At 41.7% G+C, this 24,750-nt stretch overlaps 2 protein-coding genes across 4 annotated transcripts in view; both read left to right on the top strand.

Annotated features, from left to right (window-relative positions):
- Nucleotides 1-290: 290 nt before the first annotated feature.
- On the top strand, nucleotides 291-2,655 carry cep20 (centrosomal protein 20). Its single transcript, XM_086120185.1, has 4 exons — nucleotides 291-385; nucleotides 640-837; nucleotides 1,935-2,019; nucleotides 2,338-2,655. Exons 1-4 carry the CDS (start codon nucleotides 358-360, stop codon nucleotides 2,447-2,449), a joined length of 423 nt encoding a protein of 140 aa, XP_085976311.1. The 5' UTR covers nucleotides 291-357; the 3' UTR covers nucleotides 2,450-2,655.
- A 4,836-nt stretch (nucleotides 2,656-7,491) lies between these two features.
- LOC147200532 (myosin-11-like) overlaps nucleotides 7,492-24,750 on the top strand; it is a 28,706-nt gene continuing 11,447 nt past the window's right edge. For 2 of the 3 annotated variants that reach the window (XM_086121069.1, XM_086121071.1), the window contains exons 1-17: nucleotides 7,492-7,618; nucleotides 10,622-10,990; nucleotides 11,151-11,307; nucleotides 14,200-14,227; nucleotides 18,631-18,730; nucleotides 18,858-18,884; nucleotides 21,008-21,100; nucleotides 21,254-21,317; nucleotides 21,531-21,629; nucleotides 21,810-21,953; nucleotides 22,490-22,585; nucleotides 22,816-22,934; nucleotides 23,012-23,164; nucleotides 23,258-23,431; nucleotides 23,513-23,686; nucleotides 23,817-23,931; nucleotides 24,146-24,339. In XM_086121069.1, coding sequence (XP_085977195.1) covers nucleotides 10,649-10,990; nucleotides 11,151-11,307; nucleotides 14,200-14,227; nucleotides 18,631-18,730; nucleotides 18,858-18,884; nucleotides 21,008-21,100; nucleotides 21,254-21,317; nucleotides 21,531-21,629; nucleotides 21,810-21,953; nucleotides 22,490-22,585; nucleotides 22,816-22,934; nucleotides 23,012-23,164; nucleotides 23,258-23,431; nucleotides 23,513-23,686; nucleotides 23,817-23,931; nucleotides 24,146-24,339 — 2,079 coding nt within the window. In that variant the 5' untranslated portion in view covers nucleotides 7,492-7,618; nucleotides 10,622-10,648. The remainder of the gene's footprint in view (nucleotides 7,619-10,621; nucleotides 10,991-11,150; nucleotides 11,308-14,199; nucleotides 14,228-18,630; nucleotides 18,731-18,857; nucleotides 18,885-21,007; nucleotides 21,101-21,253; nucleotides 21,318-21,530; nucleotides 21,630-21,809; nucleotides 21,954-22,489; nucleotides 22,586-22,815; nucleotides 22,935-23,011; nucleotides 23,165-23,257; nucleotides 23,432-23,512; nucleotides 23,687-23,816; nucleotides 23,932-24,145; nucleotides 24,340-24,750) is intronic. The other variant, XM_086121070.1, reaches the window with a different exon arrangement.

Raw genomic sequence — 24,750 nt, 5'->3', positions numbered from 1 at the left:
CACGACCCTTGTGAGAATAAAGCGGATCGGAAAATGGATGGATGGATATTTTTGATGAGGGTGATAAATTATCACAATAAATATAGTACATGACTGTTCATAACAATTAATTTTACTCTGCTTTTTTACTCTGTTGTGCAGAGGTCTGCAATGTTTTATTGGTACTTAAAGAATTAAAGCAGTCCTGCTTGTGTCAGAACCCTTTTACACAAGTTTCTGTTCTACTTAATGACAGAAAACGTTTTTTTTTCTTTTAGTAGCACTAGACTATAACAGACGATAGATGGCGAAAGACGTCGAGTTAGTCTCATTGCAGACACACGAAGAAAAGTTGGTGGTTTGTTTACTTCTGTTGTAATGGCTACCATCGCCGAACTTAAATGTGGTATGTGCGCGTTGTTATTATTTGGTTGCTTTTAATTTAAATTATTAATCTTTGCCCCTTCCTTGGAGCAACTGCTAAAAACGCAGCTGGCTGTTATCGTACTTCGTTGTCCATACGACTGTGCCAAGCTGCTCGCTATGACGCATCAGAAAGTTAGCAGCTTTTCAACATGCCTGTGCCACTATCATGAAAACGAGTTTCAATGTGGAATATTTATATGATGTTGATCTTGCGTTGAATTGCACACATTCCAGCCGTGAGAGAAACTTTGGAGCGTCGCGGCGTGCTGGGACAACTGAAGGCACGCATCCGGGCTGAAGTCTTCGGTGCTCTCGATGACCAACGTGAACAGCGGCCGCCGCTGTCCCACGAAAACCTGCTCATCAATGAGCTCATCCGGGAGTATTTGGAGTTCAACAAATACCGACACACAGCGTCGGTTCTGATAGCAGGTAAGCCGCAGCTCTTTTACACTTTTATACACTTATATACAATACGGTATAATACTCACACTCTGTACTGGAAGTACAGATACTCAAGAGTAGACGTACTGATTCCTGTCCTAAGGCTACAAGATTTAAGTAAAGAGTGTCCAAAAAGTACAAATGTCAACGTTTATTCATACAGTTAATTATACACAATACTTGTTTTTGATAACTTAACAGAATGGACATATTAGAACCTTCTCTAGTCTGCACACAAAATAGTTTCCCTCTTTATGCTTGTACTTTGTCCCTATGCTTTGGTAGCGTGAAGAAATTACAAAGCAAAATTAATATAGCAAATGATAAACAACTTTAAAGAAAACATCCTATTTGTATTTGTCTTTAAGATTTGACAAGGGAATTGTTTGCATGTCAGAAGCTGCTGTGGTTGTCAGGGTGATACAAGACATAGTAGCCACAAAGCATTCTAGAAGAAGACAACATCAAATAGTATTCATGTATGTCCATTGATGGTGAATATCTTGCCTCTCCAAATCTGTTGTGTTATGATCGCTAATGCATGTTGGTTCAGGTTGCTGCCGTCCGTGTGTTTTTTTTAAAATTATTATTTTTTTGCTTTTACCCAAGATCGCAACTAAACAATCAACCAACAGCTCATCTGTTGTTGACTTAGCCTTTCTGTATTGTCTTTTTTCTGCCTATCCTTCCATCCATCCACAGATTTTTGCTATTTGCGGAGCGGCCCATTCCCTATCCCTTGCAACTAGCAGGGGTACACTGAATGTTTTTTGTTTTTTTTTTGTGGGGGAGGGGAAGGGGGTGTTTATTTTTATTTTGTCTTTATTTGCATATTTGGTAAGATGAAACTGTGAGTCACAATTGACTTGTTTTGCTCAAGAAGATTGTTATGAAACCTACTGGATGCTTTGCACTCTGGGCAACATGCAAAGCCAAGTAGGAAACAGAGTGGAACAAAACTTGTCAGGGCTTTGACTTCAAATTACAGTTGCGCTTTTTTGAAACATGACCAATCTCTATTGTTGAGAAGAGGGTTTTTTATTTTTTTTTAGAATTTCCAAACTCTGCTCTGTTTGTTATCTCAGAGTCAGGCCAACCCCAAGTTCCCCTGGACAGACAGTTTCTGGCGAGTGAGCTGAGAGTCGCTGAGGATATGAGCTCCAAATCAGTGTAAGTGAATTTGCCAGGACACAAAAACTCCCAGTATGCATCTTTTGGAGCTTTGGTCATTTGTTGGAGAGATCTGTGAGTCGTCACCATTGTTATATTTTCACACATACAGATTACATTACCACATCTTTGTTTTAGCTTCCAACCTTAGCTAAGGGATTGTGTCATTGCCACATTACATTTTTTTTCTTCGACAGTTCGATTTTGTACTTCACTGATCATTAGTTTAGTCACCAAACCTCAGCAATTTTTTTTTCTCTGAAGAATAAAAAACAGCAATATACGGCGTTAATATATTTGTTTTTCTTGACTTTCCAGGCCTCTTCTGTATGGTTTGGTGTCGCACTTCCTGAATAGTGGTGATGATGGAAGCAAGGTATTCCTCAAGGGCACCTGTACGAGCAATACAGGACACAGAACTGACAGCTGACACTGAGACTCACACCATTCAATCATCATCATCATCATCATCATCCTGTTTTTTTTCGAATCTCATCAGCAGAGAGCTCACAAGTCGTGCTGATGTGCAGCTTTGTACTTTCAAATTGACACTTTATTTATTTGCTTGTGCTCTTCTGCTCCCTTCATGTTTTTCCATTTTGTTATTTAAAATAAAGTTGTTGTTTTTTAAAGCCATTCAAAGCTTTTCTGTTGTTGTTGAGTCCAACCACACGATGGCACTATTACCCAAGATAAGGCAAAAGCAGGTTTTCCAAACTTTTCAAACGATAGTATTGCTGTAACATTCACGTACCTGATGCTCAGGAAATCATCAGACTTCCATTCCATCCATTCTCTGTACCACTTGGCCTCACTAAGATCACGAGTGTGCAGAAGCCTATCCCAGCAGATTTTGGGCAAGGGCAGGGTACACCCTGAACTCCTGGCCCGACAATCACAGGTCATGTACTGTATAATCAATCAACCATTCACACTTACGGACAGTTGTGGGTTTCAATGAACCTACCATCCTTTTTTTAGAATAGAATATTAGGCATGGCAAGAACATGTAAACTACGCACAGGAAGGCCATAGCCTGGATTTGAACTCGAGGCGGATGTGCTAACCATTCCCTCACCGTGTCACCTTTGTCAAACTTCTTTAATTTATGATAAAAACAAATCAATCTATGAAGAAAATAAGTCATCTTGAGTTTTCCCTCTAGGTGACAGAAGTGAACTGAGTCTCGTCTTTTGACCTCTGATATTCACTGCACGTGAGCTTATAGTTTGAACACCTGAGCAACACATTTTCTTTATCTTAGTTGAATCTAAAAATGTGAAATTATTTTGTGTACACCTGGAAACAATCATTGGATAGGTTGCAAATTTCATAGTCTCTTTAACATTCCGTTCTGTTTGCTGTGATCTTACAGTTTGTGCCCCCTGTTCAAACACGGAAATCAGTCAATAAGCAACCTCTTCTATTTCAAGCTCGTGAATGCCTTCTGGGAATCCACCCAGCATTTTCTATAACGCTTCTCCTTTTCAGGATTGCGGGGAGCTGAAGTCTGTCTCAGCTAACATCGGGCAAATGGCAAACTACACCCCGGACAGCTCACTAGTCAGTCACGGGGGCATGTGTAGAGACAGCCAACCGTTCATACATTCGTTCTGTCATTCGGTGGGAACAGCACCCATCTGCCTGCAACTAAGTCAGGCCACTGGACCATTACAACTGTGCCTCCCTTTCAAAATCCCTTTTGGAAAATTCTCACATTGATCAGCTTGACCTTCCTGTGATGGGAACGTGAGATTTTGACTAGTTGCTCGCCTTCAATCCAAATGAGATCTGCAAAACGTTCATTAAAAAAAACAGCCACAGTGAATGGCAAAGAGTGACGCTGCACATTACAAACACTGAGAGCAACAAGCTCACAGTTTTTGCATTTCCTCCTCCCTCGCCATTTAAGGGAACCTGACATTCTTATCGCGCACAACTTGTGGTACTGCTTATTTACAGAGAGGACCGTTTATTTCAGGGCCTGATCATCAGCTGTAAACGGAGACACTAGACTTCTGCCCTCACTAACATCATTCAACTGTGAAGAGTTTTGAAGCAATCCTATTAAGCATGCCTTTGCTGCATTTTCCTCATTTGCGATGTCTGAGCGTGTATGGATATAGAGGAGCTCATTGGAATAGAAATCAATAGCTCTGACCTCAACAGCATCATACACCTCTGAGATGAACAACATTGTACATTGGGGGCCTCATAATGTCCAAAACTATTTTCTCCCCTAAGGCCAAATCGACATTGAGTTGTTGCAAGCTTCTCATGTGGACCCAAGCATCTTTCGAGCAAACCTTATTTGAAGTGGCAGAGTCGCCTAATTTATTGGCGGTTGAGATGAGGGCTCTCTTGTTAATGGCTATATATGTGGAGGAAGAGTAACAGCGGTTGGTCAGTTGGCAGTAAGCCGTATGATTGATGGGACTGCTCCTCCACACTATAACACAGTTGTGTGAAACAGACAGTTGTATAAATAATAAATGTAGTGTTCTTTGACTATAAAACAGTATGTTCATGTTTGCCCTTGGGCTCGAATGAATTCCATGGGGGTCAGACATATTCACAAATATATTTAGTAGATGGCCATTTATGGTTTTGATGGTGAGGGGGAAAAAAAGGAGACATCCATTTATCACCAATCTCTTCGTTTTCTATAGGCTTTGTCCAAGAAATGAGATTTAGTCCTACAGTCTTCAGTTAACTCAAAATGCATGTTTTTGCAACGTGGGAAGACGCCAGACTACCTTGGGAAAACCCCATACAAGCATGGCAACAAAATCCTTATCCTATTATGAAGACTTTGAGTACCTATAGATTGTCAGACAGACATGACCATTAAACCATCATGCTACCATTTATTTAGCAGTTTATGTCAACTGCAAGATGCTGACAAATTCGTAGCTAATGCCCAAGAAGACGTAATACTAGCCATCCATGTCCAATTGGTGGATGATGGAAGTCAAACTGGAATTGGAACTAGAGGTCAAAATCGAGTTAAAGGTGCACCATATTTGCACCTTGATGTTTTTTTGTTCGTAGGAGCTGTTTGTGCAACACCAAATTGACAAATTTCAGAGTATTTGGCAGTGTCAAGGCTCACAGCTGACCTTGATTGAGTCCATTTCCGTTTCTTGTGCTCTTCAAAGTCGGCCTCTCAACGACGGCCTCTCAAACGAAAGTTTGCTGGGATGGACTCCAACAACTGCCATCATCCTAGCACTTGAACATGTCTAGGAATTGTATGGACTGCATGGAGTTGTCAGTTTGGTGAATCCCAATGTGAAGGATACATTTTCCTCTAGTCTAGATTGGACTGCTGCTGTGCGTAGTTCAGATGATGAAGCGATCTTTATAGAGCAACATATTCATCGAGGAAATTACTAGAAAGCCGACATTAATAGTGATAAAATTTTGTTTGGAGGAAATGAGTCACAAAGGCAGTGTTTCCTAACCTTCACTGAGCCAAGGCACATGAGTAAAATCTCATGGCGCTTGACCAAACAAAAATGTCACGCGTTAATTATGTCAGCATTTTATTGCAGTGTAGAGGAACAAAGATGCATTGCATGTAGCAATTAGCCAATATATAATTTTGAGACAAATTAAAGGAAATTTGATCATTGATCATCATCTCACCGCACACTGACTGGGAATCACTGAATAAAAATGACACCCTCTTGACTTATTAAGTGAATGCAAATCTGGACACGGGGAGAAAAAGACATCACAGCTGATGTGAGACAGAATACACCCTTTGTCTGCCACACCTCCAGTAACTCCAAGTCAAAAGAATTCTCCCCATTGATGTAAGATAATTTCCAGTACTATTGCAACACAAATGCCACTGGACCATATTTAGTCACGAGGGCTCTTCGTGTTTGTCTGTGCTCCACTTTGACAGTAACACAGAAAGCTGCCGAGATTCCAAACAGAACCTCTCTCCTTATATGGCACACACTGGAACTCCTGTTCAGTGTATCTCCTGCTTTATTTGCCTCCACCTCCGCCGCCCTGCCCCATCGTCTCGTAGCTCGACCCGCCTTCCCAATTGAAGAGCATCACCGCTGCCTCCTTGATGTTTGCCAGAGGGTGCGCTGAGGTCCTCCATGTAGGTCCACACACAAATACACACACACCGGCACTTCCACTCTCTGGCCCAGAACAGGCTCGAGCTATCAACTCGCACCTTGATTTATTGGAGCAAACAGTATGGTGTCCTTATATAGGAAGTTCCACTGGAAAGACGATGGAAAGAGGGCGGGGAGGTAATGTGGGATGTAGGAGGTGGGGTCCCACTCTTTGTGGTGGTGGAATTTGAAAGATCTGTACACACACACACACACACACACACACACACACACACACACACACACACACACACACACACACAGTGGACTCACCATCTAAATTATGAGTTTGTTTATTGAGGTCTTTCTGGACTTCCAGTCAAGGGGGATTCCTGTGCAGGGGACAACTGACTTGCCTTATGAGGAGTGGAAGTTGATTACATCACCTATAGACTGTGTATACATACTGTCGCGGCTATTGAGCGCTCTCTAATGAGAAAGTTCAACGTTGTAGATTGAATCCTGTACGCTGCCATGAAAAATGCCCTAGCTAGATAACCAGTGTTCTGGTCATGTCAACATGTTCTCTGAAGTTCTTAATCTGTACTTTTGTAGGAGTGTCAGTCAAATCTCAGAATGATGAAAAAAGGAAGTCTTTTTTTCACTGATAATGTAGTGGTTCATTTGCCTGAGTTTTGTACATGCAGTGTAGATTCAATTCCCACTCAGTGATTTGTAGTCTGCCATTTCAAACTCACCTGGGATAGGCTCCAGCTCCCCTCAATCCTGAATTGAATGCAGAAAATGAGTGGATGGATCGGTGTTTTCATGTAACTCAAGTTCTGTAGCTCTTAAAAACTTCAGTCTCACAAATATGATACATTTTACATCTAAACGGAATTTGGGTTGCAGGCTGGTCACCATCCAATCACACGGCACAATAGACAAACATTCACAGTCACATTCAAGCGGACAATTTAAAGACTCCTATCATAACGGGCATTGTGTAATCCATAGTAAAACATTTTTTAACTCGTATTTATTTCAAGTCGACCTTCTTACTTTTACTTAAGTGTACGAGTTGTTGAATCTGTAGTTTTGCTTTTGTTGTTCTTTTTTTTTCGTTTAGGTTTTTTTTTACAAGCTCGCCTGTTCTACTTTTGCCACCTTTGCATATTTTAGCTCAAGTCTTGTGACAAGACTTGAGCTAAAATATGGAGACAAGACTCTTGTCTCCATTCAGCTCCTGGCTCATGCCATCACTTTCCATCTTGCCTAAGTGACCAGTGCGCATGCCCACTGCCTCTTGGGGATGAGACTTCCTGGTGGAGGAAAGAAAACCCAAGGAGGATGGTCAGTCCACGCGCGCAGCTCCTCCCACGCGCGCATCTCGCGAGTTTAAATGGTAGGGCTCGTAATTTGACAGGGGTCTTTTGGACTGTTCGTGAGCGGAGTACCTTGTCAGTTTGACCGCTTTCTGCATCCGACTCTGCCCTCGGCACACCTCTTCTTCCCTTTCAGTGAGTATACTCCATTCTAGAGCGTCGCAGCTCAGCTGCTCATGCTCTTGTCAAGCGAATTTATTGTGAGACGTTTGAGGAACACAAAATTTGTCGTAATATTGAACACTAATTTCCTCTGGTACACAAAATGAGAAGCCCTCGTTGTTGTTGAAGGAAAACACGAGACTGTTTTGGTGTCAGACACGATACACAATGGATATATTCAGTGAAAGTAAAACGTTATTATTTCTACTATTTCTTCTGTGACAAACTTGATTGGTCTAAGTGAATGTATACAGAAATGTCTGTTCGAATGTGGTTGCATTTGTGCTAATAGTTACTTCCCAATTGCAATGTGACCCCACCAATCATAAGTGAAGTGTCTTTATAAACTTTTAAACCATAACAAAATATTTATTACCATTATCATTATTATTGGCATTATTTCCGGCTTTTTCCAACAACTGTGGCAATGACTGTGCAGTCACGAAACTCAATTTCCTGGAGACCGGTTACATAAATGAGCTAATTAAACACTGACACCCCCAAGGATTAAAAAAAAATACTTTGCACAAATATACTATGACACGAACATATTGCAACCCTAAAGACATTGTAATACTGTAATCCCTCAGGAGTTCAAGGTCAGCTGCTCATTAATTAATAGTGTTTCCCAAACTGAAATGTGTCATCTTATGCACAGAGCTATTTAGATCTGGTTGTTTTCAGGTTTATTAAAAAGATGTAGGAGGAATGTTGTTCAGAAAACAGGAAATGAGTGAAATCCTTCACATGGCCCAAAGACCACACAAATGTCTCACCTTATGCCCTGGTTTGACATCGCTCTGTTTGTATTCTCATTTATATTTTAATTGAGACCAACTGGATACAAGAGAAAATTTGTTAATTTTATTCTCTGATTATTTATAATCATTAGAAACACTAAAGCAATAAAACACAATCAGTAGAAATTCAGCAGGTCATACACAAAAACATACAGGTACCCATGTCCTGCATTTACCTGAATTTTCACATTAATTTACACATGAAGTTATATTGCTTCACGAATTTACTGGATTGATTGTCATAAAAATGGGAAGAGAGCATCGTAACCACAAAAAACGTTTTATAGCAGAATCGATTGCACTGAACTCTCAGCATTTTGTCATTTTGAAAAGTAATGAGGAATTTCAACGTGAGTACACCCAAAAAAATAAAACAATTGTGCGGGTAATTGCCAATCCTCGTGATTGAAGGCAGCTGTACCTGTTCCGTTCTTTGGTGATCTAACATAGGCATTGGTGGTATATTGGTTTTATATTTTATTTTTGTTGTTGTTTTCTTGTCTTGTTGATGCATCACCTATTGAGGCATTAGAGTCAGTGTTGAAAAACACTGAATCTGCCCATCCGTCATATCAAGTTATATTCCTGTCAGCTCTATTCCAGACATCTGTCCTCAGCATACACTGGTTATGTTGACACAATAGAGCAAGGGGTGACTTTATCGCAAGTCACAGCGGTGAGGACAGTTCAAGAGTGTGAGGAGCGGGCTGCTCATACAGGAAAAGTCTGTTTGGTCTTATCAGCTCAAAGCATCATCATTGCTTTCCTGACGAGCATGTTCATTCATTGCTTGTCTCCGTCTCTTGTTAATATTTATACATCTTTTTGGTTGGTTTGTTTTGCCATGTCCCTGAGGTCTAGTTTTGTTTTCTCAAAAGGCTTTAGGGGCTTTTTGTGCATAGTTCCCACTCTATTAAAGAGTGTCAGTCATATATAGAGAGATGAAGGGGAAGGAGGTCAAAGCAACAGCCCGTGGACAGCTGACTCTACATACATAATCCTAGAATCACTCAATTGTCTTCGAGAGTCGAAAGGCCAATCTCATTTGACACTTCAGTAAAGCTCGTGCTCAGATGCTCACTGGACCAAAGGAGTATGATCAGAGGGGAGTGTTACATATGTCGAGCTTTTTACATTCTCCAGTAATGCTCTCATGATCCTTCTAATTCAATCTCTGACTGATTCATATAAAAATGGGTTCCTCCATCGGCTCTCATGAAGCTTGACTGTTAAAGGCCCTTGCAAGCCTCTAGCTTTCTGCCTTACTATCATTTTGGAGTAAAGGACAAGGGCAGCTGGAGGCATATTATTCCCTATATGGGCTTTGTTTGGGAGTTCGCTTGCCTTGCTGTTTAGGAAGAAGGCAGAAAAGAACCTTGCTCCAGAGAAGGAGCCCTTATATGGTCATCACAACATGAGACTGAAGCCCCCTCCAAGCAGACAGACGGAGAGGGGGAGAGAGTGGGGGTAAAAATGGATATTGTCAATTAAATGATGACTTAGAGTTAATAAATGTCATGGAGCTTGGTTGTTTTTGGAGTTTTCGTGGAAAAATCCGTTTTTTAAAAAAAGGACAAAGTCACTTCCACATCTGCAACATTCACGGGAAATTGACTGTGTTTGTCTGAAAATGGAGTCCGAGTGAATGGGATATGTTGAAACTGCCTGGACAAAGACGATCAGAGAATGCTATTAGTCTTTTGCCCAAATTATTGTGGTTAATCTTTATTTAAAGTACAGTGCAAATATCTTTGATATCAATGTATTTGCTTAACTTTAGCAACACTTTAATGACACAAATATTTTTTCTCAAATGTTTTTATTCAAATACAGACAACACACAAAATTTGTCACACACAGTAGCAGGAAGCTGCCTCCAAAACCTGCATGGAATGTAACCTAGACCGAATGACATTGCCAAAGCCTGTATCCATCCTACACTTTTCTTGTAGCAAAATGACAGATTTTTTACACAATTCTGTACTCTATGCAGTGGTGATGGACTGTTACCGACAATAGATAAACACTCTAGTCATCACTTACCTACGTATTGTTTCAATAGTGTGTTAAAACCTCTCCCACAACCAAATGTTTACTTAACAAGATCAGTTCCCATTTTCTGCTTCACTTCTGTTTAATTTCTGTTTCAATGCTGTTTATTTCTTTGCTTTACCAGTTGCCCCCTCCCCCACCTGGTCCAAAAATGTCCAAGAAGGGCCCAAACGAGGATGAGAAGTTCCTCTTTGTTGACAAGGACTTCCTGAACAGCCCCATGGCTCAGGCCGACTGGGCCGCCAAGAAACTGGTGTGGATTCCTTCGGAGAGACATGGCTTTGAGGCTGCGAGCATCAAGGAGGAGCACGGTGACGAGGTCCTGGTGGTGTTGGCTGACAATGGCAAGAAGGTGACAGTCAACAAGGATGACATCCAAAAGATGAACCCACCCAAGTTTAGCAAGGTGGAAGACATGGCTGAGCTCACCTGCCTCAACGAGGCCTCGGTGCTGCATAATATCCGCGAGAGGTACTTCTCAGGCCTTATTTATGTAAGTATGCACCAAAACGCATTCTTTCAAAACAACTTCATTGACTTCCCTAACCCTAATCTGATCGGCGATTCGGATCACGTTACAAAACAAAATCAAATATGGATGGTTATCAAAGATGCGCAAACATCTCATCCTTCCTCGTGGCCTCTGCTCTCAGACATACTCGGGCCTGTTCTGTGTGGTGGTCAACCCCTACAAGATGCTTCCCATTTACTCCGAAAAGATCGTTGAAATGTACAAAGGGAAGAAGAGGCATGAGGTTCCCCCACACATCTATTCCATCACAGACAACGCCTACAGAAACATGATGCAAGGTAGGGTCTTTATTCCAGTGTCTTACCAGGATTAAATGGTTAAAAGACAATACGAGCACGGTACTGGTGAGAATCTGACCCTAAATTATCTTGGCAGGAGCACTGTCAATGTACCGCTCTATTGGAGAGTCAGTGTTTCGTAGAGTTGGCAGGAGTGTTGGTGGCAGAGCTGTGATTACAGTAAATGAATCTATGCTAGATCGGCCCCGGTGCGACGTCATATGGGCCGCTTTCCCATGGAATCCGTTTTGTGTGGGCCTGGAGAGGACAGTGGGGGGGGGGGGGGGGTCGTGCCCACTGAAACGCTTGATGACGTGAGGGTGTTTTCTCTGAGGAGCTGACATCTATGTTGAGGGATGGGTGGGGGGTCTGTGAAGAATTTCCTGTCCCAACAGTCTGTCTGTCCTTCATTAAACCCTGGCTATTTGGCAGACAAAAATCAATAGTGTAAGAATGTGGAATGACATTGTTGCCAATTTGGCAAACATATGTTTTTGTAAGGTGTATGTTAAAGGGAAAAAAAAGTAAAAAAACAACAAAAAAAGCTTGGTTTTTTTTCAGCAAAATAGCTATGTGAAAGTTAAGTGGAAATGAATTGGAATATACTGTATGTTTAACTTTTCAGCCAAATGTCTGAAGTGCATTTAATGGTACAATGAATACAGCCCAGAAAAGGAAGAAGAAATTTAAACTTGATGCCAAATTACAAACCTACATGCTTTCACACTGGCCATCTCTCTCTCTTCCAACGTATGAAGTTTTCTCCTCTGTGCTTGTTTGCGATTTGTATTTAAAAACAATGTATTTGAAAAAAAGTGATTGGATTTTGCACGAACTATCATTTAACTTTTATTTGTTCAACTTGACAAGATTTGAAGAGTGCCATTACTTCTGCAAAGTTTGTGCTCGTAACCTTCACGAGTTTTTCTCCCAATATGACCTTCAAGCCAGGATCTCCAATTCTGACTGGAGCGGTTTATAGCCGAGTGTGAAACAGTTGGGATGAAAATAAGCACCTCCAAATCTGAAACATTGTCCTCTGTCGGAAAATGGTGGAGGCCCCTCTCTGGGTCAAGAGATCATGAGATTTTGCCCAAACGGAGGAGTTCAAGTATCTTGGGGCCTTGTTCACGAGTGAGGGCAGGAGGGAGCGGGAGATCGACAGGCGGGTCAGTGCAACGTCTGCTATGATGTAGACTTTGTATCGGTCTGTCGTGGTGAAGAAGGAGCTGAGCCAAAAGGCGAAGCTCTCTATTTACCGGTCCATCTACGTTCCAACTCTCACCTATGGTCACGAACTCTCTGTCATGACCGAAAGAACGAGATCCCGGATACAAGCGGTCTAAATGAGTTTCCTCCGCAGGGTGTCCGGGCTCTCCTTTTGAGACAAGGTGAGAAGCTCAGTCATCCAGGAGGGGCTCAGAGTCGAGCTGCTTCTCCTCCATGTTGAGAGATGTCAGATAAGGTGCCTCGGGCATCTTATTAGGATGCCTCCTGGACGCCTCCCTGGTGAGGTGTTCTGGGCACGTTCCACCGGCAGGAGGCACGACCCAGGACATGCTGGAGAGACTATGTTTCCCAGCTGGCCTAGGAGCACCTCGGGATCCGCCAGGAAGAGCTGGAAGAAGTAGCTGGGGAGAGGGAAGTCTGGACTTCCCTGCCAAATCTGCTAAGCGACTCGACCTCAGATAAGCGGAAGAGAATCGATAGATAGACGGATGACTTTTTTTCTTGAAACAGAATTTCATAAAAATTTTATTAACCCTTTCATGCACCCTGTAACCCGATAACATGATAAGCTGTCCACTGTGGTAAACGCTGTCCCTGAAAGGGTTAATTCAGTCTCATTGTATATATTTTTTATTCCAGTCTCACACAAATCCTCCTATGTACTTTATCTGTTGGACAAAATCCAACTCATTACCAGAGAGATCAAGCTCCTTTCTGTCACAAGTAGAGAACTGAAATTTTTCATCGGGTCATCGTATTGTATTTACTGCTACAGCTGTGCAACATAAACATCACAATGGTTGGATTTACGTTTGCGTGGGTGTTTGGTTACTGGACAAAAAGACCCCATGAGATTCTTTTCTCCGGCACATCCCTTAAATACACATCTAAGTCTTCAGACGTTACAACCCAGTAAACTTGTTCACGATTAAAAGTGGACCTGTCAGCACCATCAGATAGACTTTCACAGTCTCATAAAACATGAGTTGGTATGTATGTGATTGGATGGCGACCTGTTTAGGGTGTGCTCTGCCTATCGCTCAAATTGAGGGTAGGAGAAAATGTTTTCATTTTGAACCAACACCATTATGTTGTTTTGTCCTGATGTAAAATGACACCCTCTTGTGGGGTGGGGTGGGGGCCAGTGTCGTTTCCTACTTCTGCCATCAGTCCACAATTCTCCCATCGCTAATAAATCAGCCATTTCTTTAAGTAGCCCTCATTTAAGGCACAGCTGTCTCAATGTTGTTCTTTTCAATGAACCAGTGAAATTTATCATGATGTGAACAATGTTTTCCACCCAGTGCCAAACTATTCACAATTTATACAAGAGAGTAGTTAGAGTGGTGCATAACTCAAATGAAGCTGTGGAAACACTTCAATCGTGACTGTGATCCAATTTGCTGCATTTTTGCATCAGCCTTTCATGCTCGGGGAATCGATGTGAAATTTGCTCATGGAGTTGGCCTTTTTACATGTATTGAGTATTATATATTCATTCTCTGAAATGGATCATTGTCATTAAGACACTCTCAAATTTTATAGCGTGTATTGTTGTGTGCAAGGAAAAAGCAATGTACACATACAACTACCAAGCATAAGGGATGGAAAAAAAGAAATCCTTTTCAAACTTTTAAATTCATGACATTTCTGTGTCTGCAGATCGGGAGGACCAATCCATTCTCTGCACGTAAGTGAAAATCTGGCACCTTTCAACTCACTATTGTCACTTTTTTTTTCCGTGACTGGATTGTTACAAAATGCTTGCGTGTATTCAAATCCAATCAAATGAAACTCCTCTTTGCCCTTCAAGAGGTAAAAGAGGAGTGGAATACTGTGTAACTGTGAGCTTGAAATCATAGAGGGGTCAGAAATTTTGTCAACAAATATTACATTTTGCGATGCCATTTGAATCCATAGAGTCCCTTTGGAAATGCTTTATAGCAACTGCTGTGGTCCCCGATGACTGTGGGCTGGCTTTCCGCTCAGACCTTTGGTCCGGAAGTTTGGCCTTTATAATGATTGGAAAACCAGATTAACCTCCCTAAAGTTTGACCTCCATGTTACTTATTTATTTGCTTCAAGCTAAACGGCATAAAGTTCTCAATCAAATTTGAGCAAATCTCTTTATGTATTTTGTGTCAATGCTTAACACCTGTCTATGATTTGGCTTATGGCTTACTATCTAACATTTGCTTTTAAACATGGATGATATGTGCAATTAGGACCAGAGGTATGGATAGGACAATGGCAACGTTTTGATTATTTTTGCATTTGTGTACAATAATCAGCATTGGCAAAGCTGGAACTTTAAATTTTAGGAGTACCGTAGATTTGACAAAAATTGCGGGGTTTGTCTTTGAGAAATTACAGACATGTTATGCAGATTATCTCAATTTTACGGGGCTCCATTTATTTGAACAAAATTTTGCAGTTCTAAATATATCCATAATTTGTATGCTTTTGAGTCAAATGTAATATTCTTCAATGGCCAAGTCAGTCACGCAAGCTCAACCTAATACAGGAAACATTTTCTCTTGATAAACACAAGTGAGCACAAACAAGCAGAAGGTGAAGTTGCTGATAGTGAAGGTCTGGAAAAGCATCTTCATGTCTAAGAACTATAGACTTGGTCTGGTAAATGATTTCATTTACAATTGTACATTTTCAAAGTATTTTACTCAGAAATGCACGCTACCAAAAGGATCGAATTCCAAAATGTTAAATGTCATATTTTGGTGAAGCCTCTCGAGTTATGGCTAAAAGGTGACACTTCAAACACATTCTTGATTGTTTTATTTCCAATCCATTGTGGTGACACAATAAGGCAAAATCCCTGTAGAACTCTAGTCATTAATCCAAATACCTAACTGCACACAAGGAGCCAAAGCAAATACTCTCATCTGGGCATTCCAAGTGCTCTTCTCCCCATGCCGTGATGCCCTCTAGGCATCCTCTAATCCAAAATGGTTGCACTGTTGCCAGGATGTTGTATAAACTTTGATAAAAATCAGACCACTTCCTCATCTAGCACACCCTTTCCAGGATTTGTTGCGTTTGGTTGTCTACATCTCACGATGGGGCCTATTTTCATATCGAGCGCAAGTGTGGCGCAAAGTGCAGTCTAAATGTGCGCATGGGTGGAGTTTTCAGTGTTTTGACATTTTGCGAAACTTTACACTGGTAAAATTGGGCGTAATGGAGCATTTTGCGCCTTTGTGAGCCGTCATGGAAAAGAATAAGTCTTTTTTTTGGCCAATCCTACCGCTATTCCCCATTTGCATCAAAGTCAGGGTGTTCTAAACACAGGTATGCACAGGCCCAGGTAGACGAAAAACGAAACAGATTCACTGGGATCAGTTGGCAGTTAAATTGCACACTCTCCCCTTGCGGTTGACGTAGCACGTGACACAGGCAACTGGAGACCGCATTGCACCCTTGATCTTGCGTCTCAACGTCATATTGCATATCCCACCCCCCCCTAGCAACAGTGACGTGGATGCTATTAAAATATGTTTAAGATGATAATGACTATACAGTAATGAGTGAATTGATTTCTACAGTGATTCAGAGTGATCATATTTATCAATGAAATCTGATGCCTTCCACCACACATGTCTGCGGAGCTCTAAATTTGTCTGCCCGCACCTCGATCAAATACTGTACACCAAAATTGCGTTGCACCACCTGCATCTCGAGTTAACTCATTCAATCCCAGCCATTTTCACTGGAGCAACCCCCTCAATCCCAGTGTTTTACTGGATTTGGACTGATCTTGCAAGGCCCACAGAATATTTGGTTCTAATGCTATATAAACATGGAGCCTACCAAAATAAAGTTTAGACGCTCTTCTTTCAGCAGAAAAAAATTGGTTTTTCCATTCTTCAGCAATCGGTATTTCAAGATGGCTAAGTTTCATGAAAATGGCAATTCCTGGACAAAAAACGGAGAAAGAGAGCTTTTTGTAAAAGCATGCATTTCAAGCATGTGAGGCACCACCTACTGGTCGCTTTTTTACATGATTTACAATGCAAACGGCTTATTCTCATTCACAGATAGCATCAGACCCTCCTCCTCCCTATGACACAAAAAAAAAGACTTAGACGTACAAGTACGTCCTTGGTAGGCGGGGCCTAATTTTAAAAAGACGTACAAGTACGTCTTGTCGAGTTAAAGAGTTGAACCTGCTTATTGTGGGTCCAAAATGTCATTTGCTTTTTGCAACCACATTTGCAGAGGCACCGGTCGGCGCGATAAGAACGCTCCATGAGGCGTAGCGCGTTTACCAAAAAAAAAAGAAGACATTGCCCTGAAAATGACGATGCACCTGTTTTTACCTCAAACGCAGACTACATTTTGATACCAAATTATCGACTGAGTCGGGGGCGGGATGACTCCGTGCGCCGTAATGCCATGAAAGGCGCAACACAGCCTTAAATATGCTAGACTAGACTTGTGCCGGCATGAAAATGAAGTTATGCCCCTTTTTACACCGAGCGCACATGCTCCAATCTACCACAATAAGGCCCCATATGTGCGAGGCAGATTAGAAAACAGCTTTTTCACAAGTGTAAACAGTTTGGGATACACAAGGTTAAATTAGTGGAAGAAAATCCAATCCGTGTGACGTCTGATTTAATAATATTTTAAACTGATAACATGGAATGACACAAGAGAGCTGAACGCTTGCCCAGTAATGTCTCAGTAGTCAACATTACCATTTCAGTTAAAACTACAACTGCGCCGAAGCTCAGCAGGCAGTCCCTGCCTTATATGGTAGAAATGTTTCTGGTGAAGTACATGGAAATTCATGTATGATGTGTGTGTGTGTGTGTGTGTGTGTGTGTGTGTGTGTGTGTGTGTGTGTGTGTGTGTGTGTGTGTGCGTGCGTGTGTGGGCGTGCGCTGCATGTACACTGTCAGCGTTATTTTTACAGTATTAATGCCAAAGGTGGCTTCATAAGGTTTGTTGTCACTTGGGAAGCCTTTGCATCTAATTTGGATGTAATTCCCATTGAAACATAGCTCTATGTGAACTCAATGTTTTATCGGTCAGACCAAAGCAGGTTGTAGAAGTAGACATAAACAGATGTATGTGATGATGAAGTCATGCAACAGAAGCGAAAGGTGAAAGATAACTATCTGCTTTTGGGTTGTACCTGAATTCATGTAATTGAATTGCTCCCACATGCAGGGTTAGAGTTAGATCCTTTTCAAAAGATTGCAAATTGAGCATCAATTATGAGTGCACAATATTTCATGGAACTTATTTTACCTTAATAAATGTTGCACATGTGTATCGTAAGACAGTTGTATATTTTCTCGCATTTGGGCCCTGAGTGGCTCAGAAAGGCCGTGAATCTGTAAACTTCAACAAAAGTGGAACAGGTCAATGTGGATTTTGAGCAGAATATTGCACTTTGTGTTCCAAGCATGGTCACTTTTTCAAAAATTCAATGTGGCAGGCAGTCTTTTGATGCCGCTAATTGGGTTTCTGTTGTAGCTTTTCTCAGATATCGTTAAACAAGTTCAAATTGATGCTGTGACCAGCTTGTCTGTTTCCTATTTTATGAGCAATGTTCTGATACTGAACGTTACATGAATTTTGTTTGATGGACCAAGTGGAGGTATAAGTCCCATTGTAATCTATCCGGCACTCAGAACTGCCTCCAGTTGGGGACTGGATGTTGTGGCTCCATGCCAGATGAGAACAGGAGAAAATAGATTGAATGCTCTCCGAGCTTTCAAGCCCTAATACGGAGCCTCCCATGCCTTTTATGGACTTTTGGATCGTGACATCTCATCTTATCGGGAAAACTCAACAAATCGTCATGGACTTAGATGGCTGATGGCTCTGCGATTGTTCAACTCAGACTTTGTCTTAAGGATCTAAGATCACAGGCCGCATTTTATGGAGGGAAAAAGGGATGAGCGTATGCCTCTGTTTAAAAGCATCACAATTATACAATGAATTACTGTGAGACTAATCCTGAACTGCTTATCTGAGCCAGGATGATACTGTTCCTTTCTAGTGAGGTAGCTCTCCTTTTTCATCCTCTTGACTGTCTCACCGTGACATCTTTTTACTCCTCAGTGGGGAGTCTGGCGCTGGCAAGACAGAGAACACCAAGAAAGTCATCCAGTATTTGGCTGTAGTGGCCTCGTCGCACAAAGGCAAGAAAGACAGCAGTGCTGTAAGTATGCATGCAAAGTGACCATGCTGTCATGAAAAGTAAGGGTCTGTCAGCCAGTTCCCTCACTCTTAATGTATTTAGGATGTTGCACACTTTAATTCTGTATATCGCCGTTTCCTCCAAATAGCAACAATCAGGATCACAGTTTGCCTACGTGAGTAAAGGGGAATGCCTTAAGTGTGGTTTTCTGTTTGCTGTTTCTTCCTGAGATTTAAACGTGCATGAAGATAGTGTCACTCAGTTCCCAAAGAACCATTTTTTGACGTCCATTTTCAACACTAAGGTTCAGACCCTTACGGTCGAGAGTGTTTCCCCTAACATTTGTTGTTGCTGTATTACCCAGTGAAAGTGGATTTGCATGATCATAGTACTCCGTAGTCACATTTGAAACCTCCAGAATGCCTCGTGAGGGACAACTAGCGTTGCTGGTTTACTATGTTGAGTTTGGTATTAATCTTCAGTGAACACCCTTTACTGCCGGTGGTGATGAGATTAAGCCTCCCCAGCAGTTAAAGGGTCTCTCACTGATCAACGTGCACAGTGTGAGCATGCCCATCTCCTCTTCCCATGTCTCCAACACGTCCTCTCCCTCTGCTCTTCCTCTTCATCCAACCTCCCTCTCTTTGCCCTGACGCTGCAGGAGAATTGTTTGTTTGCCCCGATGCATTTAGTTGAGTCTTGTGGTTTACAATGATCACTCATTGTTGGACATCTTAAAAAAAAAAATCTCTTTCTGAGCCGCCCTGCGATATTATATACATTCAGCGGTCACAACATGATTTCACTGGTGCTCATAAGGTGCACAATCTAATAAGAGAGTGTTAAATAAGAATAAGAAAACCTTCATTCGTCTCACAATGGAGAAATTCCCAATTTACAGCAGCAAAGTTATGAAAGGAAGAAAGTAGAAGTACAGGAGCTGCTGTAAAGGCAGCCACTCTCGCGGCGCCATCTTGAAGTCAAAATAACATAACAAAATAACACAACATAACACATAAGACTCTGTACAGTGAATTCAATTGATAAATTCATTTTATGTTTGAAGATAATTGCTGGAAGCGTGTGCAAAGACTTAAACTATTTTTCACCATACCCTCCTGATACCCGTTGAAAAAAGTGATTTCAATTTAATTTGGGGGCAATTCTTTTTGGTTTGTCGGTGTCTCCCATAGACCTCGCCTTAACCAAACTATTGTTTCGTCTCTCTTCTCTAGCTTGACTCCCTGAATTTAATATGCAGTAAACCTACAAAAAAAGCTTTGCTGTGTGCTAGCTACCTCATTCCCTTTCTTGCTGCTCTGCTGTGCTCTATTTCTCATTTTCTCTTCTCCAGTGACCTATGCCAGGAGCTTAAAAGAGCAAGACAATCCTTTCTGCTTTGATAACTCTGATCTTCAGTACATCAGCTGGTCTGTATCTTGTCAGTCTTTTCAGCTTTACAGGATCTACCACCATGTTGCACGTGTTCCATCATTATCATGTCACTATTCTCATTCAGGCTGCAGTCATTGCTACCCGTCTCCTCACCTGATAGATAGTCTTAGCCAATTTGGGCAGATAGAAACAGTGATTTCAGGTGTAGGTGGAGGATCTGACCTTGCCTCAAAGGTGACAGAGAGATTTTTGATGCAGTGAATTAGCTCAATGCACATTAAGGAGGGGTCTGCCTCATTTTTCATTGACCTGGTTCCACACACGAGCCTGCAGACCAGTGGCATCGTGAAGGAGATGATGATGACTGAGTCACTGGAAAAATAATATTTTCAAATTAACGCATTGGCGTCGAAGTTTTTCCGCAATGGCACCCCTGCCACAGATGCTCAGCGATGCTAATTGAGAGAAAACCTTCTTTATTTTCGGATCATGATCATTGTAGTTTCCCTACGCATGCATCATGCACATACAAATGTAGTCGCTTGAAGGATTCCTCAGAAGTATGTGCTGGTAATATTAATTTCAGCTGAACCAACCTGACCTCCTTATCTGTTTATATATCAGCTTCCCCTCATTTACCTCCAAACTTCAGGTCAGATGTTGGTTACATAACTTACTGGAATGCTGAGCTGTTGACTTTATGCAGGTAGTTTGAAGTGCATTAGTAAGGATAGTTTCTGCTCTTTATTTATGCTTTATTTATGCTTTTTTATTTATGCTAGTCTTTTTTTTTGGTCCTTAATCTCAATACTCATGAATTATATTCTGGGAACCTAACCCATCAATCCCGTCTGCATTCCACATCGGTGGCCATTAATTGTGCCAACGTGTTGTTGTCACCAGGGAGAGCTAGAGAAGCAGCTTCTACAGGCCAATCCCATCCTGGAGGCTTTCGGGAATGCCAAGACCATCAAAAATGACAATTCCTCCCGCTTCGTGAGTTTTCCTGATAAGATTAGATGTCATGATTAAAATAGCTCTGAAAAATCATATCTACAGTTACATGAATTTTTAACTGTGTATTTTCTATAAGACTGATTATTTTCTTCATTAACTCCTCGTTTTCTTATTCCTTTTTTGTTAACACAGGGCAAATTCATCCGAATCAACTTTGATGTGACAGGCTACATTGTTGGAGCCAATATTGAGACCTGTATCCTACCTTGTTTGAGATCTGCAGCTTTAAAATTAAGTCATATTTAGTTTAGGACTTGGTGATATGGCCATAAAAGTGCTCATCTAGCTAATTAGCACAGTAGGATTTACAAGGTAGGCAACACACAAAGGTTGAAGACATTGTCACAATTAGAGTTAGTTAGAATGAACTTGAGAAGTACTTTGTGTTCTTTAATGAATGAGTTCTCAGACCTCCTGGAGAAGTCTCGTTGTATCAGACAGGCAAAAATAGAAAGAGCCTTCCATATCTTCTACTATATGATTGCTGGTGCCAAGGACAAAGTTCGAGGTAACATACTTCAAATGTGCCCTGGGGATTTGATTTCTGATCGGGGACAATTATGACTCAAATTAATGACTTTTTGTGGACTATGAATACTTCTCAGTAATTCATTTGTGAAGTCGTAACATTAAGATTTGGTGATCAAAATCTGAAAAAGATTGATGTAATTTATTGTTGCCCTTACAGAGGAGCTTCTTCTGGAGCCCTTCAGTAACTACCGCTTCCTAGTTGCGGGCCATGTCCAGATCCCGGGCCAGCAGGATGATGAGATGTATGAGGAGACCATGGAGGCCATGACAATCATGGGCTTTACGGATGAGGAGCGAATTGGTATCACAAATCTGATGCAACCTGAGTTTGCTTTATAAAAGGATGCAGAAGGATGATAATGCCCACTCGTTCACATACATATAGTTGGCTCTAAGTGGGGCTCAACTGCCTCTTTGAGTCTGTTAATCTAATCAAGCAAATTGAATGTGATTAAAGCCTAAACCAAGTAACCTGCTCACCTGCTAACAGGTGACTACTGCTTCAGCAACTTGGAACATAAATTAATGATAACAAATTGCAGAACTGATTTCATATTTGTAACACTTTTATTTGTCTATACTTGGTCTAAATTCAACTATCAGCTCAGGCCTCCCCTGCATGGACTTTGCAAGTTCTCCCCTTGCATAAGTTTTCCTCCCACATTCTCCAAACATGCTTCTTAGAGTCATGGAGGACTCTAATTTGCGCGTGACTGTTACCATGAATGATAGTTTGTCAGCTGGGATCGGACTCAGCTCACAAATGAGGACGGCCGCTGTAGGAGATGGATGGATGGATGGATGGATCACACCAAGACTGTCACTGTGTTACTGTAGATATCCTGAAGGTGTGTTCAACGGTCATGCAGCTGGGAAACATTGAGTTTAAGAAAGAAAGGAACCAAGAGCAGGCCACCATGCCTGACAACACAGGTTAGATACAGTATTTTGTCTTTTCTACCTTTTTGTAGTGTGAAACGGAGTTATGGAGATGTGTGTGGCTTTACATTAGAGGCCACTTACGGTAATTAAATAGTGACAAACAAACATGAGATGAAAAAATAAATGCTGTTAAAAATGTAACAAAAGAAAAGCAGCAAAAGCAGAGCACTCTGGTATGATGGTATTATTGTCTAATATTTAGATATTCCTCCTCCCTGTAGCGGCTCAGAAGGTGTGTCACCTGCAGGGCATAAATGTGACAGACTTCACTCGTGCCATCCTCACGCCTCGAATCAAAGTTGGCAGAGAGGTGGTGCAAAAAGCACAGACCAAAGAGCAGGTAGTACACAGCGTGCAATGCTCGGAATAAAATAAACGATATTTCATGTGTTTGATGCATGTGTGTGCGCTTCACAGGCTGACTTTGCTATTGAAGCCCTGGCAAAGGCTGTGTTTGAGCGCCTGTTCCGCTGGATCCTAGGCCGAGTCAACAAAGCCCTGGACAAGACCAAACGTCAAGGGGCCTCCTTCCTGGGTATTCTCGATATCGCTGGCTTTGAGATATTTGAGGTATGGACACATGAGCCTTTCATGTGCAATGTGACGAGGTAAAACCTTTTGTGGACGATGGGCATTCTCAACTCTGTCTCATGGCTGTTGCAGGACAACTCCTTTGAGCAGCTGTGCATCAATTACACCAATGAGAAGCTGCAGCAGTTATTCAACCACACCATGTTCATCTTGGAGCAGGAGGAGTACCAGAGAGAAGGCATCGAGTGGAACTTTATAGATTTTGGTTTGGACCTACAGCCCTGCATAGAGCTCATCGAGAGGCCAGTAAGTGGCCTTGAGAGAGTGACTATGAGCTTTTCTTCCTCATGGCGTGGTTTCGTGTAAATCTGTACATCTTGTTTGCAGAACAACCCTCCAGGCATTCTGGCCTTGCTGGATGAAGAGTGCTGGTTCCCCAAAGCCACAGATGTCTCCTTTGTGGAGAAACTCATGAGCACCCAAGGAAACCATGTTAAATTTGCAAAACCAAAACAACTAAAAGACAAGACAGAGTTTTCTCTTCTTCACTATGCTGGAAAGGTGAGCATAAGAGGAAAAGCGCTCCGTGAACATTACGTTTGAGATAGGATTAGGGTTATGCATTTTGGTGTGGCTGAAATAAGTGTTGCAGGGCTGCTGAATAAAATGAAACCGATATTGTTTGTTTTAGGTGGACTATAACGCCACAGCCTGGCTGACAAAGAACATGGACCCTCTGAATGACAATGTCACAGCACTTCTCAACAACTCCTCCAGCTCATTTGTGCAAGACCTCTGGAAAGATTGTGAGATCACTGACATACACGCTTTGGGCAAATTCCTACCTCAGCAGATGTCTATACAGTGGTGTTACACAATATTACTAATTTATGTGTTATTGTAGAGGTGTTCAGCTTTGATTTGTGTACATTTCGTAGATAATATCAAGTCCTGAATAATGATCAAATACACGGTGGTCTGTTGTATATGATTCAGTGACTGATTTGTTGTGTGCTTCAGCTGACAGAGTGGTGGGTCTTGACACCATTGCCAAGATGTCCGACAGTTCGATGGCCAGTGGATCCAAGACCAAGAAGGGAATGTTCCGCACGGTGGGACAACTCTACAAGGAGTCCCTCGCCAAACTCATGACCACACTGCACAACACCCAGCCCAACTTTGTCAGATGCATCATTCCGAACCACGAGAAGAGGGTAAAAAAAAATATTTACATCAAGTGTTTTGGGGTTTTTTTTTCAAATTAAAACATGATTTACTTCATATCCCCGTTATCATGAATAGAAACGTATTTGTTGAACCAACTCGTCGTTGTGGACGATTGCCTTGGAACACACCACTCATTCCGACAAAGTCATCATTACCGATTTTGAGCTGACAGATGTGACACAAACAAATGTAGTGTCTCATCGCCCATTTTGAGTTGCCTTGACGCACCGTAGCCCATGTTGTGTGACATACTCAACGAAAGTCTGACACATCACAAATGTTGTTCATTTTGCCACATACGGTAATGTGACATGAAAAGTCGTGTCGTTTGAGAAGCCCATAATGCTCTTAGTCACACTCCCCTTCATCACCAGTCTCAATTCTTCTTCATGATATCT

Source organism: Hippocampus guttulatus, chromosome 9 (genome assembly GCF_054856545.1).
Source record: "Hippocampus guttulatus isolate MCC_2025c chromosome 9, RoL_Hgut_1.0, whole genome shotgun sequence".
Taxonomy (NCBI): domain Eukaryota; kingdom Metazoa; phylum Chordata; class Actinopteri; order Syngnathiformes; family Syngnathidae; genus Hippocampus; species Hippocampus guttulatus.
The sequence above is the reverse complement of the archived record's forward strand: the minus strand, read 5'-3'. Positions and strand labels throughout refer to the sequence as shown.

Bases quoted from the DNA above. Each gene is read 5' to 3' on its own strand.
- cep20 (XM_086120185.1), top strand. From the start codon at position 358: ATGGCTACCATCGCCGAACTTAAATGTG. The intron at 386-639 runs GTATGTGCGCGT...CACACATTCCAG, and splicing joins CATCGCCGAACTTAAATGTG to CCGTGAGAGAAACTTTGGAG. The intron at 838-1,934 runs GTAAGCCGCAGC...TTGTTATCTCAG, and splicing joins AGCGTCGGTTCTGATAGCAG to AGTCAGGCCAACCCCAAGTT.